The sequence below is a fragment of the Equus caballus genome, chromosome 29 (genome assembly GCF_041296265.1).
Source record: "Equus caballus isolate H_3958 breed thoroughbred chromosome 29, TB-T2T, whole genome shotgun sequence".
In the NCBI taxonomy this organism is placed as follows: Eukaryota; Metazoa; Chordata; class Mammalia; order Perissodactyla; family Equidae; genus Equus; species Equus caballus.
In genome coordinates this window covers 44,485,140-44,498,665 of record NC_091712.1, presented here as the reverse complement: position 1 = coordinate 44,498,665, position 13,526 = coordinate 44,485,140, and the positions used below count along the sequence as shown (strand labels likewise).

Here is a 13,526-nt window from a genome sequence, read left to right as displayed (position 1 = left end):
TGATTTCCAAAGTAATGTCAAACACCTTAAACTTCCCTGCCTTGTTCACCAGCACTATTAGATTTCATTTAGGAGCATATTTTAGCGTAAGTGAGGAGAGGAAATGTGAGCAGGGATGGCTCAAGAATGCATTCCGTTAGGAGCAGAGAGCTCCTGAGAGTCTAGCTGTGGAAGCCATTGGGATGGCAAAAAATAGTAAAACCGAAGGACAGAGCAGCCCAGGAGTCGGGGCAGGGTTTGCGTTGTCCCTCTGAGGGATTCCATGACCGCAAGGCACAGGTAGCCGAATACGTAAACAAGAAGACCACAGCTACTCAGTGGGGCCTAGTTACCAACAATAAGAAAAACGCAGACAAGGCACTCACCTATGTGCGTCTGGGCCATGACGTCGGCTAGTCTGTGGGCGGCACCGCTTCCCCCACTTTGGGTGGAAGAGGAAGAGGTGGTGGAGGTGGTAGAGCCATGGATGGCCTGGCTGATCCAGTGCTCCATGTTAATGCTGCCCTGGCTGGAGGTGGGGGTCCCCTGGGAGTCCCCCTGCACTGAGCCTTCGTCTTCCGAGCCAGAGGAGGTATCTGTGTGAAAGAGAAACAATTTGCTACGCATCACAGCAAAGAAGAACATCCCAATCAAACACAGCAAACAGACCTACCTCACATACTAACTGTTCAATGACTTTTATGTGGAACATTCTTGAAAAGTTATACCACTTCTCAGATAATGAATTATTTTTTAGTATAATGAATTTTTTATCCAAAACGCCTTAAATAAGCTACAAAAAGTCTTTTTTGACATTACAATGCCAGAGAAAGACATACTCACCAATTTCCTCCACTCAACAGTTTGGGAAGAAACCAAACGTTTTCTTTGCATGCAAAGACCAAGCAATAGGGCCAAGGGCAGCATTTTCTAAGAGATGTTGAACTTTCATGTGTTTCAAGGTGTGACTGCTTGTAGCCCTTGTTTAGTCCCAAGACGTTTCTCTGAGTATAAACTTAATTTATTCTTAAGTTTATTATGAGTGCAAGATACCCATGCGCCTCCCCAAGAGTGAGCTATCAGTGAAGAAAATGTATAAGGAAAAATGCACCATGGTGAAAGGCTCCCACCTCTTCTCCACCAACCTACATGCTCGAGACTATGCCTCCTCCTTTGGTGAGGACAATAAACATTACATTTTACAGTCAACCTAAAGGTGTTTACTCTTACATTCATTTCTTATCAATTTCTTTCATTATGTACTCGATTTTATTTTTTTTCCTGCTTTTCCTCCCCAAATCCCCCAAGTACATAGTTGTATATTTTTTCAGATGTGGGTTCTTCTAGTTGTGGCATGTGGGACACTGCCTCAGCGTGGCCCGACAAGTGGTTCGGATCCACGCCCAGGCTCCAAACCAGTGAAACCCCAGGCCGCCAAAGCTGAGCACATGAACTTAACCACCACCTACAGAGCTGGCCCCTTGATTTATTTTTCTATCTGTAAAAATTATCTTGGATTGAGATAAAACACGTTACTTTTTTCATTAAAATTAATGGAAATATTTTTCATTTAATAGCTTTTCACCTAGCAGCAAAGTTTTCAAGAATGAATTATTGATGTACTTCGTATTTAAACTTCAACGTAAGAATGACATTTGGGAGCCTACCTATAGGAGAGATATGTGAGATGCTAGGAGGGAACTAAGGATGTGAGTAGTTCCAGAACATTTAATGAGAATAAGAAAAATAATTTGCCTTAAATCAAGATGGAGGATTTTTTTTAAAAAAACACAACAATATTTATAAAGGATATTTTCCCTAACATTTTATTATCACTGTGACATGACCTATGTTTTTTGGAAAATTTTTAAGTTTATTTGTTACAAAAGCAACAATAATAGTAGGAGCCTGACAAATTCTCTCTCCCTGTCGTGCTTTTTAAAACAACTTAGAATTATAATTTACATATTTTTTTTGTATTCAGACATAAGGCTTTTTTCAGCTTTTTTTCTTTTTACTGTGGTAGAACATACACAACATAAAACTTACCATCTTAACCATTTTTAAGTGTACACTTCAGTGGTATTAAATACATTCATAATGTTGTGCAACCATTACCACCAGCTATCTCAATAGCTCTTTAATAACACCTCCCAACAAAGCAGGAAGAAGGGAACTTCCTCAATCTGATACAGGGCATCCATGGAAACCCACAGCTAACATTGTATTTAACGGTAGAAGACTGAATATATTTCCTCTAAGATCAGGAACAACACAAGGATGTCCCTTCTTGCCACTTCTCTTCAACATTATCTGGAAGGTTCTAGCCAGTGAAATACAGCAAAAAGAATAAATTAAAGGCATCAAGATTGGAAGGAAGCAGTAAAACTCTTTATTCACAGATGACACGATCGTGTATTGGAAAATCCCAAGGAACACACCAAAAAATTCTTGAATTAATAAATGAGTTTAGCATGGTCACAGGATATAAGATAAAGAGATAAAATATCTTTAAATTATATCCTTATAAAACATATATCTTTACAAAATATCGTTATACTAATACTACACAATCTGGAAATGAAATTAAGAAAACAATTCCACTCACAACAGCATCAAAAAGGATAAAACACTTAGCAATACATCTAACAAAAATTCAAGGCAATACCTAATAAAATCCTAGGTGGTTTTTTTTTGAGAAATTGGAAGCTTATTCTAAAACCTATTTGGAAATACAAAGGACCTAGAACAGCCAAAATAATTTTCAGAAAGATGGAGGATTTCACTACCTGATAACAAAACTTACTATGAAATTACAGTAATCAAGATGGTGATATTAGCACAAGAATAGGCATATATGTCAGTGGAAGAGAACTGAATCCAGAATAAAGTTTTACATTTACGGTCAATTTATTTTTGACAAAAGTTCCAATATAACTCAATGAGAAAAAGGTCATCTTTTCAACAAATATTGTTGGGCAACTGGATATTCATCTACCAAAAAAAGAAACAAAATATAGATCCCTACCTCACACCATAAACAAAAATTAACTCAAAATGGATCACAGACCTAAATGAAAGAGCTAAAACTATGAAACTTATATAAAACTTCCAAAAGCACAATACATAAACTAATAATTGACGAACTGATCTTTATTAAAATAAAAAACTCTTAAGCTTCAAAAGATGCTATCATTTTCCTCTGAGTAACGTAACAAATCACCACACACTTGATAGTGTACAACAACACATGTACCTATCCCCTTACAGTTCTGGGGCCAGAAGCTGGAAATCAAGGTGTCGGCAGGGCTATGTTCCTTCTACCTTTTCTGTCTGCTAGAGGCAACCTGCATCCTTGGCTCACAGCCCCTTCATCTATCTTTAAAGCATAGCCCTCCAACCTCTGGTTCCATTGTCTTTTTCGCTGATTTTGACACTCTTCCCTCTCTCTTATAAGAAGCTTCTTCCCCCAGCTTTATTGAGAGATAATTGACATACATCATTGTATAAGCTTAAGGTGTACCGTCACAAGTTTGACTCACATATATTGTGAGATTACTGCTATATAAACTTAGCAGCCATCATCTCATATAGATACAAAAAAAGGCAAAACATTTTTTTCCTTTTGATAAGAACTCTTAGGATTTACTCTCCTAATGACTTTCATATACATCATACGGCAGTGTTAACTATAGTCATCACAGTGTACATTCCATGCCTAGTACTTAAGTATCTTATAACTGGATGTTCGCACCTTTTGACCACCTTCCTCCAATTCTCCCACCCCTACCCCATGCCTCTGGTAACCACAAATCTGATATCTTTTTCTATAAGTTTTTTGTTTTTTTGGTTCCACATATAAGTGACATCCTACAGTATCTGTCTTTCTCTGTCTGAATAAAGAGCTTTTTGATTACAGCGGCCCCATATGGTTAATCCAAGATAATTGCCCCATCTCAAGATCCTTAATTTAATCATACGCACAACGTCCCTTTTACAATGTAAGCTAATATATTCACAAGTTCTAGGAATTAGGACATGGATATCTTTGGAGGAGCCATAATTCTGTCCTCCATTAAGACACCATTAAGAAAAGAAAAGTCACAGTTTGCAAATTGTATATCTGATACAGGACTAGTATTCAGATTACATAAAGAACTCTTAACCAGTGAGAAGACAGACAACTCATTTAAACAATGGGTAAGAAAACTGAACAGACATTTCACTAAGAAATATATACAAATGGCTAATAAGCACACAAGAAGATGCTTTACCATCATTACTCATCAGGGAAATGCATATTAAAACCACAGTGAGATACCACTTCACATCCACTACAATGACTATAATAAAAAATACAGACAATACCAAGTGTTGGTGAGGATGTTGACAAACTGAAATCCTCATACATTGCTGGCGAGAATGTAAAATGGTACAGCTATTTTGGAAACAATTCGGCAGTTTCTTAAAAGTTAAATGTTAAACTTACCATAAGACTCATTAATTCCACTCCTAGGAATCTCCCCAAGATAAATATATATATATACACACACACAAAGACATACACATAAACGTTGACAGCAGCATTATTCATAATAGCCAAAAACTGGAAACAAGCTAAATATCCACACCCCAGTGAATGGATAAACAAAATCTGGTATACATCTATCTAACAGGAAACAGTTCAGCAATAAGAAGGAAAGAACTATTGATGAATGCTACAACATGGACAACACTCAAAAAATTACCCTAAACAAGATACAAAAGAATATATTTTATAATTTCATTCATGAAATGTCTAGAATATTTATAGAGGCATATAAATCAGGTCAGTGGCTCCCTAGGGTTGGGTGTGAGAATGGGAATTAACTGTAAATGGGCATGAGAAAAATTTTGGGGGTGATGGAGATGTTCTAAAACTGGATTGTAGCAATGCTTGCACAATCTATATAGTTACTAAAAATCATTGAATTGTATACTTAAAATAGGTTAATTTTATGGGATTAAATTATACCTAAAGAAAGGTATTAAAAAGCAAATGTGTATTCTGGAATAGTTTGGTGTAATATTGTGTGAATATCAACTGCATCAAGTTGATTGATACTGTTGTCTTAATATCTTTCTTATGATTATTTCAGAAGGCTATTTTAGAAATCTTCAGTTCTTCTTCTTCTTCTTCTTTTTTTTTTTTTTGCAGAGTAAGAGTTGCCCTGAGCTAGTATCTGTTGCCAATCTTCCTCTTTTTGTTTGTGAGCCACTACCACACCATTGCCACTGACGAGTGGTGTAGGTCTGTGCCCAGGAACTGAAGCTGGGTGCTGAAGTGGAGTGCGAATTTAACCAGTAGGCCACCGGGCTGGCCCTCCAATTATTATTCTTGATTTTTCAATTTTCCCCTTCACTATGCCAGTTTCTGCTTTCTAAATTACAATGTTCTGCTTTTCAGTATATACATATTCATTGTTATGTCTTCCTGGTGAAGTCCTCATTTTCCACTACACAATATCCCTCTTTATATCTTGTACTACTTTGTCCTGTTGTCTACTTTGATATTAACTAGACTTGTTCACCTTCTTATGCTTAATGTTTGCATTGTATATTTTTTCATGACTTTAACTATCCTTGTTTTTCTATTTAAATGTGTCTCTTGTAGACAACATATAGATGTATCTTCCTTTTTTACCCAGTCTGACCACCTATATCTTTTAATTGGGTGTTTGGTCCATTTACATTTATTGTAATAATTGATATGAATGGGTTTAAATCTAACTCTTTGCTATTTGTTTTCTTTCCTTTCCTCTTATTTTTTTTTATTTATTTTTTTAAAAAGATTTTATTTTACTTAAAAGATTTTTAAAAGATTTTATTTTATTCCTTTTTCTCACCAAAGCCCCCTGGTACATAGTTGTATATTTCTTTTAGTTGTGGGTCCTTCTAGTTGTGGCTTGTGGGACACTGCCTCAGCATGCCCCGATGAGTGGTGCCATGTCCATGCCCAGGATCTGAACCAGTGAAACCCTAGGCCGCCAAAGTGGAGCATGCAAACTTAACCACTCGGTCATGGGGCTGGCCCCATTCCTCTTATTTTTTATCTCTGTTGATTTTTCTTGCCTTCTTTTCTAGTAACCAAATATTTTTAAGAGTTTCATTTTATGTCCTCTATTAAATTCTTACCTCTCCTCATTATTCAGTGGTACCTCTAGGGCTAACAATATGCATCCTTAATGGGTCTACATGGTGTCAATATTGTAACTGTTTGCTCTTCAAATCTGACACTGTAAACTTTCTCTCCCACTACTCACTTCCTACTTTCCACTTTCTCCTTCTTACTTCACAAATGTAATAACCATACAACAGCATAATTCCATTCGCCTATCCTTGTCTTTTGTACAATTGTTTTAAAGCATATTACAAAGGAAAAACATAGTATTTTATGCTTACACAGCTATTTATTGTTTCCAGTGTTGTTCTTTCCTTTTTACAGATGTAAGTTTTCATCTAGTATCATTTCCCATCAGACTAAATGATACCCATTAGCATGTTTTCAGTGCAGTTCTGCTGGCATCATCTTTTCTCAGCTTTCAGGTGTCTCATTATGCCTTTACTTCACCCTTGTATATGAAGGATATTTTCACTGGACATGAGCTGACAATCTTTTTTTCCTTTTCAGGACTTTAAAGATGTCTTTCCATTGTCTTCTGGCTTCTGTTTATCTTCATATAAGTCATTCATAATTCATAAGATTGCTCTCCTGTATGTAACATATCTATTTTCCTCTGATTACTTTCAAGATTTCCTCTTAATCTTTGGATTTCAGCACTTTGACTATTATTAACTTAGGTATGATTCTTTTGGTGTGGAAGACTGGCCCTGACCTAACATCTGTTTCCAATTTTCCTCATTTTTTTTCTCCCCAAAGCCCCAGTACATAGTTGTGTATCCTAGTTGTGAGTCCCTCTAGTTCTTCTCTGTGGGATGCTGCCACAGCATGGCTTGATGAGTGGTGTGTAGGTCCACACACAAGATTCAAACCAGTGAACCCCAAGCCACAGAAGTGGAGTGTGCAAACTTAATCACTATGCCACCGGCTCAGTCCCTAAGTATTATTCTTTTTATACTTATCCTGCTTGGGAGTTCACTGAACTTCTGGGATCTGTAAGGTGGTGTTTTACACCAATCTGAGAAGTTTTGACTCTTATTTCTTCGAACAGTTTTTCTGCCCTTTACTCACTCTTTTTTCTTCTTGGATTCCAATTACAAGTATCTGAACATTGTACCACTAATGCTTTAGGTTCTGGTAATCTTTCTTTAATCTTTTGTCTCCCTGTTCTTCAGTTTGGTTAATTTCTCAGCCTATCTCTTCAAGTTCACAGACTCCTTCATCTTTCTTCTCCACTCTGATGTAAGCTGATGCAGTGAAATTTCATTTCAGTATTATACTTTTCAGTTCTAGAGTTTCCATTAATTTTTAAAGTATTTTTCCCTTTCTCTGCTCAAGTATGAAGATAATATTTTTTTCCTTTAGTTCTTGGACATATTCTCATTTGATTCCCTAAGTATTTATAATCGCATATTTAAAAACTGTCCTCTGCTATATCAAACACCTACAGCAGTGCTTTCCAACAGAAACATAATGAGAGCTTTGTATCTAATTTTAAACCTTCTAGTAGCCACATCAAAAACATATGAACAGGTACATTTTAATAATGTATTTTTACATAACTCAAGGTATCCAAAATATTATTCTTTCAACACATAAGAATTAATGAAATATTTTTCAGTTATTTTTTTACATCAACTCCTCAAAATTTGGTGTGCACTCCATGCTTACAGCAAACACAATCGAGACCAGCCACATCCCATGTGCTCAACAGCCACACGTGGTTAGTGGCTACTGTGAGCATGGTGGAGGCCAACTTGTGTTCATTTTCTATTGACCGCTTTTTGCTGCAGCACCAGGCTATATTTCCTGTTTTTCTGCATATCTAGTGATTGTTTATTGAGAACTAGACATTGTGGATGGTATGATCTTTCTTTGAAGGCTTGTGATTCTTGTTTTAGCAGGCAGCTCAATTGTTGGTGATCATCCTGACCTTGAGAAGACTTATTCTTTGCTAGTGTGGATCTGTGGAAAGCTCCAGCCCCTTCATCTTCCCTGAACTCAGATCTCTGTGCCTCAACTTAGCAGGGCAGCCAGGCTCACTGAGATCCCAATCTCTGTGCCAAGGTCTGAAAATTTTCTCCAGGAAGAGAACTGGCAACTGTGGGGCTCACCTCACAGGGTGAGCTTTTCCACTTTCAGGTTCAGTCTAGTACTGCTTGTGGCCTGCAGCCTTAAAGTAGTGTATCATTTATTTTGTGCAGCTTTGCAGTTGTTTACAGTGCATGCATTAGTCTGGTACCACTTGTTTCATTATGGCTAGAAGCAGAAATGCTGGCAAATTAGCCTTACATTTTTATATGTAAAAACTAAAGGAAAGTTTCACCTACGGAAGACTGGCAGTGCAACAATCCTATTTAGATCTTTTCCAGAAACTATAATATTCGTCAGCAGCCAGTCATTTCATGCAGAGACTATAAACTTCAAGAACATTCTCTGAAGAGCAGAGGACACGAGATGAGTCCTAACAAATGTTATCAGCAACCAAGGAAAAGAGAACGAGAGAAAATGAACTACTGCATAAGGACAAAATAGAATGTGAATAAAAATTTTCAGGATGATAGTGCTGGTGTTTATGATTGTACAAAGCTATCCCATGTGATAGTCTCACTAGGGTTCCTGAAAGACAGCAACAAAATGTATTATGTGGTGTAAATGAAAATGCTGGTCAAATAATTAAATGCATATGTTTCACTGAAATAACATTTCCAATATTGTTCTTTTATATTTTGCAAAGACATCTGTACAAGGTTTGCTTTTCTGAAAGTTTTGCCTTTCACCACATATGACACAATAACATTTCTGAGGATAGAGTCAACATGTGAAAAAGCACATACACGAATAATCACATTGCTTCCTGCATTTTAAATTCAATATCTCTCATAAAAAGTGGCTGAGAAAAAGGGCCATCTCCCTGAATACTGTCTAGTTCCAAAGATTTGGTTAAAATATTTTAAATGGGTGTGTTATCCTTGTAAGTCCATTGTTTTTTTTTTTTAAAGATTTTATTTTTTTCCTTTTTCTCCCCCAAAGCCGCCCAGTACATAGTTGTATATTCTTCGTTGTGGGTCCTTCTAGTTGTGGCATGTGGGACGCCGCCTCAACGTGGCTTGATGAGCAGTGCCATGTCTGCGCCCAGGATTCGAACCAACGAAACACTGGGCCGCCAGCAGCGGAGCGTGTGAACTTAACCACTCGGCCACGAGGCCAGCCCCTTAGTAAGTCCATTCTATTTGTTACACAAACACATACAAAATAAAATTTTTCACCAAGTTATAAATTTTGGCAAACTATATCCATAAACTAAATAAATAAACAGGATTAAGTATATTAATTATGCTGATTTAAAAATAGTCCCAAATTACATTTTGTGGCTCAGCATAAGGAAGGAGAGTAAGTAAGCAAATCAGCAAAAAGGACTCCTTTCTTATTAGGATATTATATTCTTGAGATGAAGAATGTTTACTGGATTATCCGTAAATAAAAAACGAAATGACTAAGGTATACACTATTTAAGTTTTGTCTTATAAAGCTCAGGACTTTCACTTTTAAAGGCATGTAAAGCTGAATACTTAAGAGTTGTTTGAAGTAATATTGGATACACATGACCACATCTCTGAGCTCAAGTGTGTGCTTCTATTATGCTCACTGCTTTCAAACATTCTTAGGACTCAACTTCGAAATACTCCAAAAAGTGTTGTATATGTTCAACTATTCTTATTGTGCCCTCAGTTTCTCTCGTGAACAGAAATGGTGGCCTTTAGGGGCCAGCTCCATGGCCGAGTGGTTAAGTTTGAGTGCTCCACTTCAGCGGCCCAGGGTTTCGCGGGTTTGGATCCTGGTCATGGACATGGCACTGCTCATCAGGCCATGCGGAGGCACCGTCCCATATATCACAATCAGAGGCACTCACAACTAGAATATACAACTATATGCTGGGGGGCTCTGGGGAGAGGAAGAAGAAGAAAAAAAAGAAGATTGGCAACAGACATTAGCTCAGGTGCCAATCTTTAAAAGAAAAAATGGTGGCATTTTTAAAACTATTCGAAGTGGCCTGCAAGGTAACTTAGATCTGTACAGAAGATAGAATGGCAACAATGACACAAATAATGTTGGAACCAAAATCACAGAGAAAATATTGAGCAAATTAGGCTCAATCCTTCATGTTTCTAATAGATACCTGGATAATTTAACTTTTTGAAGATCAAGAGATATAGATCATAATTATTTGGGCAAAGTAGAGAACTTAGGTAGTTATATAAAATTCAAGATTAAATAAAAGCAGAAATATAAATGGGATATTACGTTTAACCATTTAGGTCAGGGGTGGGCAGGCCTATGGACTAAATCAGCCCTCTGCCTTCTTCTGTAAATAAAGTTTTAATGGCACGCAGCCACACTCAATCACTGACACGTTGCCTGTGGCTTCTTTCCCACTATAACAGCAGAGTAAAAAGCTGTGACAGACACCACATGGCCCACAGAGACCAAAATACTATCTGCATTTTATAGGAAAAGTTTGATGATACCAGATTTAGGTAATTGACTAAATTTTTCAATTCATTTGGTTTCTTAATATAACATTACAACAGATTTATATTTTAAAGACTTGAGAATAGGCATACACTAGTTTAAGCAGACTAAAAGTCCAACTTCAGTTGGAACTGTGGAGGTACAAACTCTTTTGTTATATGAAGAATTAAATAAAATTTTATAAGACTTTAAAAATCTGTATAATATTTATGAGTCTCAATGAAAAGTTTAAAATACACATTTATACAGATTATATAGATAATAACCTAATTTTCCTTCCAAGTTTAATTTAGAGCATATATACTGTTTCTGGACTTCTGGTTCACAAAGTCTGAATTATAGTATCATTATTTTGAAAGCTAAAAAGACCGTGATTGCTGGGTCAGTAGTAAATTAATTCTAAGGCATGCTCATCACTTTACGAAGCAGGCAGTGGGCCTGCGCTCACCTGGAGGTGTGTAGGCATCCATCGAGGTCTGCACAACCAAGGACCTGCGTTTGGAAGGCATAGGCACTGCCATCTTCCTTTCTTTGTGTTTAGCAAGCGCTGCCTGAACAGCTTCTGTATGGACATCTAAAACAAAAAGAGAGCTCAATTACTCCATTGTTCAGGAACATCCCAAAGGCCTCATGCTTTTTCTCCTTTCTCTCTGGTCCTGTAAAATAGTTTATCTTCCTACAGAAACTCACAAATGGATGGGTGGGGAAGGAAGGAAAAGTAGTATAAACCTGCTAGCTTGAAAGGTGCAGAAAGACGATGTTAAAATTCATTTGCAGTCTTTTATTATTCATTTTATTACCCTAAAATCTGTATAAATAATCAAATACTGGCTACAAACTACTGTGTGATTTTTTCTTTTCTTAGGGTGAGTAAACTTCAATCTTCAGATATTTCTTCATAGGTCCCATTTCCAACCTCATAATTCATTGCAATGTTCTGTTAAGGGAGATATGTACACCTCAGAGGTCATTAGCAATGATTTTAGGTAACACTTACCGGGCTCAGTGTTAGGCCTTTTGAGTTATTAACCCCAGAAATATTTATTGAACGCTACTTTGTAAGGCAGCATCCTCAGGGCTGGGAGTACAGCAGAGAATCAGGTAGACAAGGTAATGTGTCTCAGGCAGCTTACTTTCTAATGGGTAAGAGACAGTAAGGTAGTCAAGTAGGGAAGGAATTAAAACAGGATAAACAGACTGACTCAGTCGCTACTTAATTGTAAGGCCAGGAAAGAGTTCTCTCAGTGTGAAATCTGACCAGGAAGAATGACCAGCCATTTTGTCAAGATGAGACTCCCCAGGACACAGAGAAAAACCAGCTCGACAGCCCTAGACTGAATGAGAACAGAGTTGGCTGAATGAACCCAACACGGGGAGTTGGATGAAGGCTTCATGGGCGTGGTCAGTAGTCTGGTTCCTACACTAAGTCTGACAGGAAAGCACTGGGGGATTTGGGAGGGATGACATAATCTGACTCCACTTTGGTAGACTGCTCTGGCTGCTGTGAAGAAGACTGCAGGAGATCGAGAGTGGAAGCCAGGAACCCAGTTAGAAGGCAGCAGTCAGGCGAGAGACAATTTCACCCACATACTCTGCACAATTCTGTGGAGGCGGCCCTCAGTAGTCCCATTTCACAGAGGAGGAAGCAGAGGCATGAAGCTCTCCCAGAGTCATGAACCTGGTGAGTGGCATCCTAGGGTTGGCACCCAGGTGTGAACACCTCCAGGGCCACACCCTTCACAACTAAGCACACTACAGTCCAGCCGTTCCTGTGAAATCTGTAAATAAGTTTCTTTGGGACAAAGCGCACGCCCTCACATATGTGTAGACCATGGCTGCTTTCACACTGTTAAAGTAGAGTCAAGTAGTTGTGACAGAGATCATAATGGTCCAGAAAGCTGAAAATACTTGCTGGCTGGCCCTTTACAGAAAGCATTTGCCAACCCTGTTTTAGAGTGTATCACACACCAAATACAACAAACTTATTTATTGCTTTATTTTGTTTAGCTGTCATGTGCACTGCTCTTTTCTCCTCAGCTGGACTCAAAGTACTTTAACACAAAAACATAGTTTATTGTCACTCTTTTTCTTAAACTCCCAGAGTAAAACCTGGTGCTTGAATGACTTGGTTTCATGGCCTGAAACTAACGGGCTCATCAATGAGCTGGAGAGTACATCAATTCTTCACCTATTAAACACTTTCACTTTTACATATTTCCCCTTTTAAACTTTTTAGATATCATTTCAAATTTATAGAAAATTTGCAAAAATAATACAAAGAACTCCCATATATTTACACAAATTCACCGATTGTTTACATTTGATCCCAGTGCTTTTTTTCTTGCTAATCATTTAAAAATAAACTGCAGATACCATGCTCCTGTATCTCTAAATATTTCAAAGTATTTCCTAAGAACAGACATTCCCTTATGTGACATAAATTCTCAAAACCAGGACATTTAACAATGATACAAAACTACCATGTTATCCAAAGTCCATGTTCAAATGGTGCCATCTGTCCCAGTAATTTCCTTTTGGTTATTCCATCTTCCTAGTCTATGATCCAAGCCAGGACCGTGGATGCATCCACTTGTCACATTATCTTTACATTCCTTGGATCTGGAACAGTTTCTTAGCTTTTGCACTTCTTGAACTTGGCAATTTTAAAGAATTCAGGCCAGTTATTTTGTAGATTGCCTTCAACTTGGATTTTCTGACATTTCCTCATGATTAGACTCAGAGGATACATTTTAGCAGGAACTGCAGAAGTCTGTCTTTTCCTGGCGGTGTTAACTTTGATCCTTGGTTAAGGTGGTGTCCACCAAGTTCTTCCAAAGTAAAGATGCTACTTTTC

The 13,526-nt window shown here is 37.6% G+C and overlaps 1 protein-coding gene across 26 annotated transcripts in view; it reads right to left on the bottom strand.

Moving 5' to 3' along the window:
• Positions 1 to 13,526, bottom strand: part of DIP2C (disco interacting protein 2 homolog C) — a 469,662-nt gene that overhangs the window by 172,093 nt on the left and 284,043 nt on the right. For all 26 annotated transcript variants that reach the window (XM_023631967.2, XM_023631969.2, XM_023631970.2 and 23 more), the window contains 2 exons: positions 11,121 to 11,246; positions 366 to 575 (listed from right to left, as the gene is read on the bottom strand). In XM_023631967.2, coding sequence (XP_023487735.1) covers positions 366 to 575; positions 11,121 to 11,246 — 336 coding nt within the window. The remainder of the gene's footprint in view (positions 1 to 365; positions 576 to 11,120; positions 11,247 to 13,526) is intronic.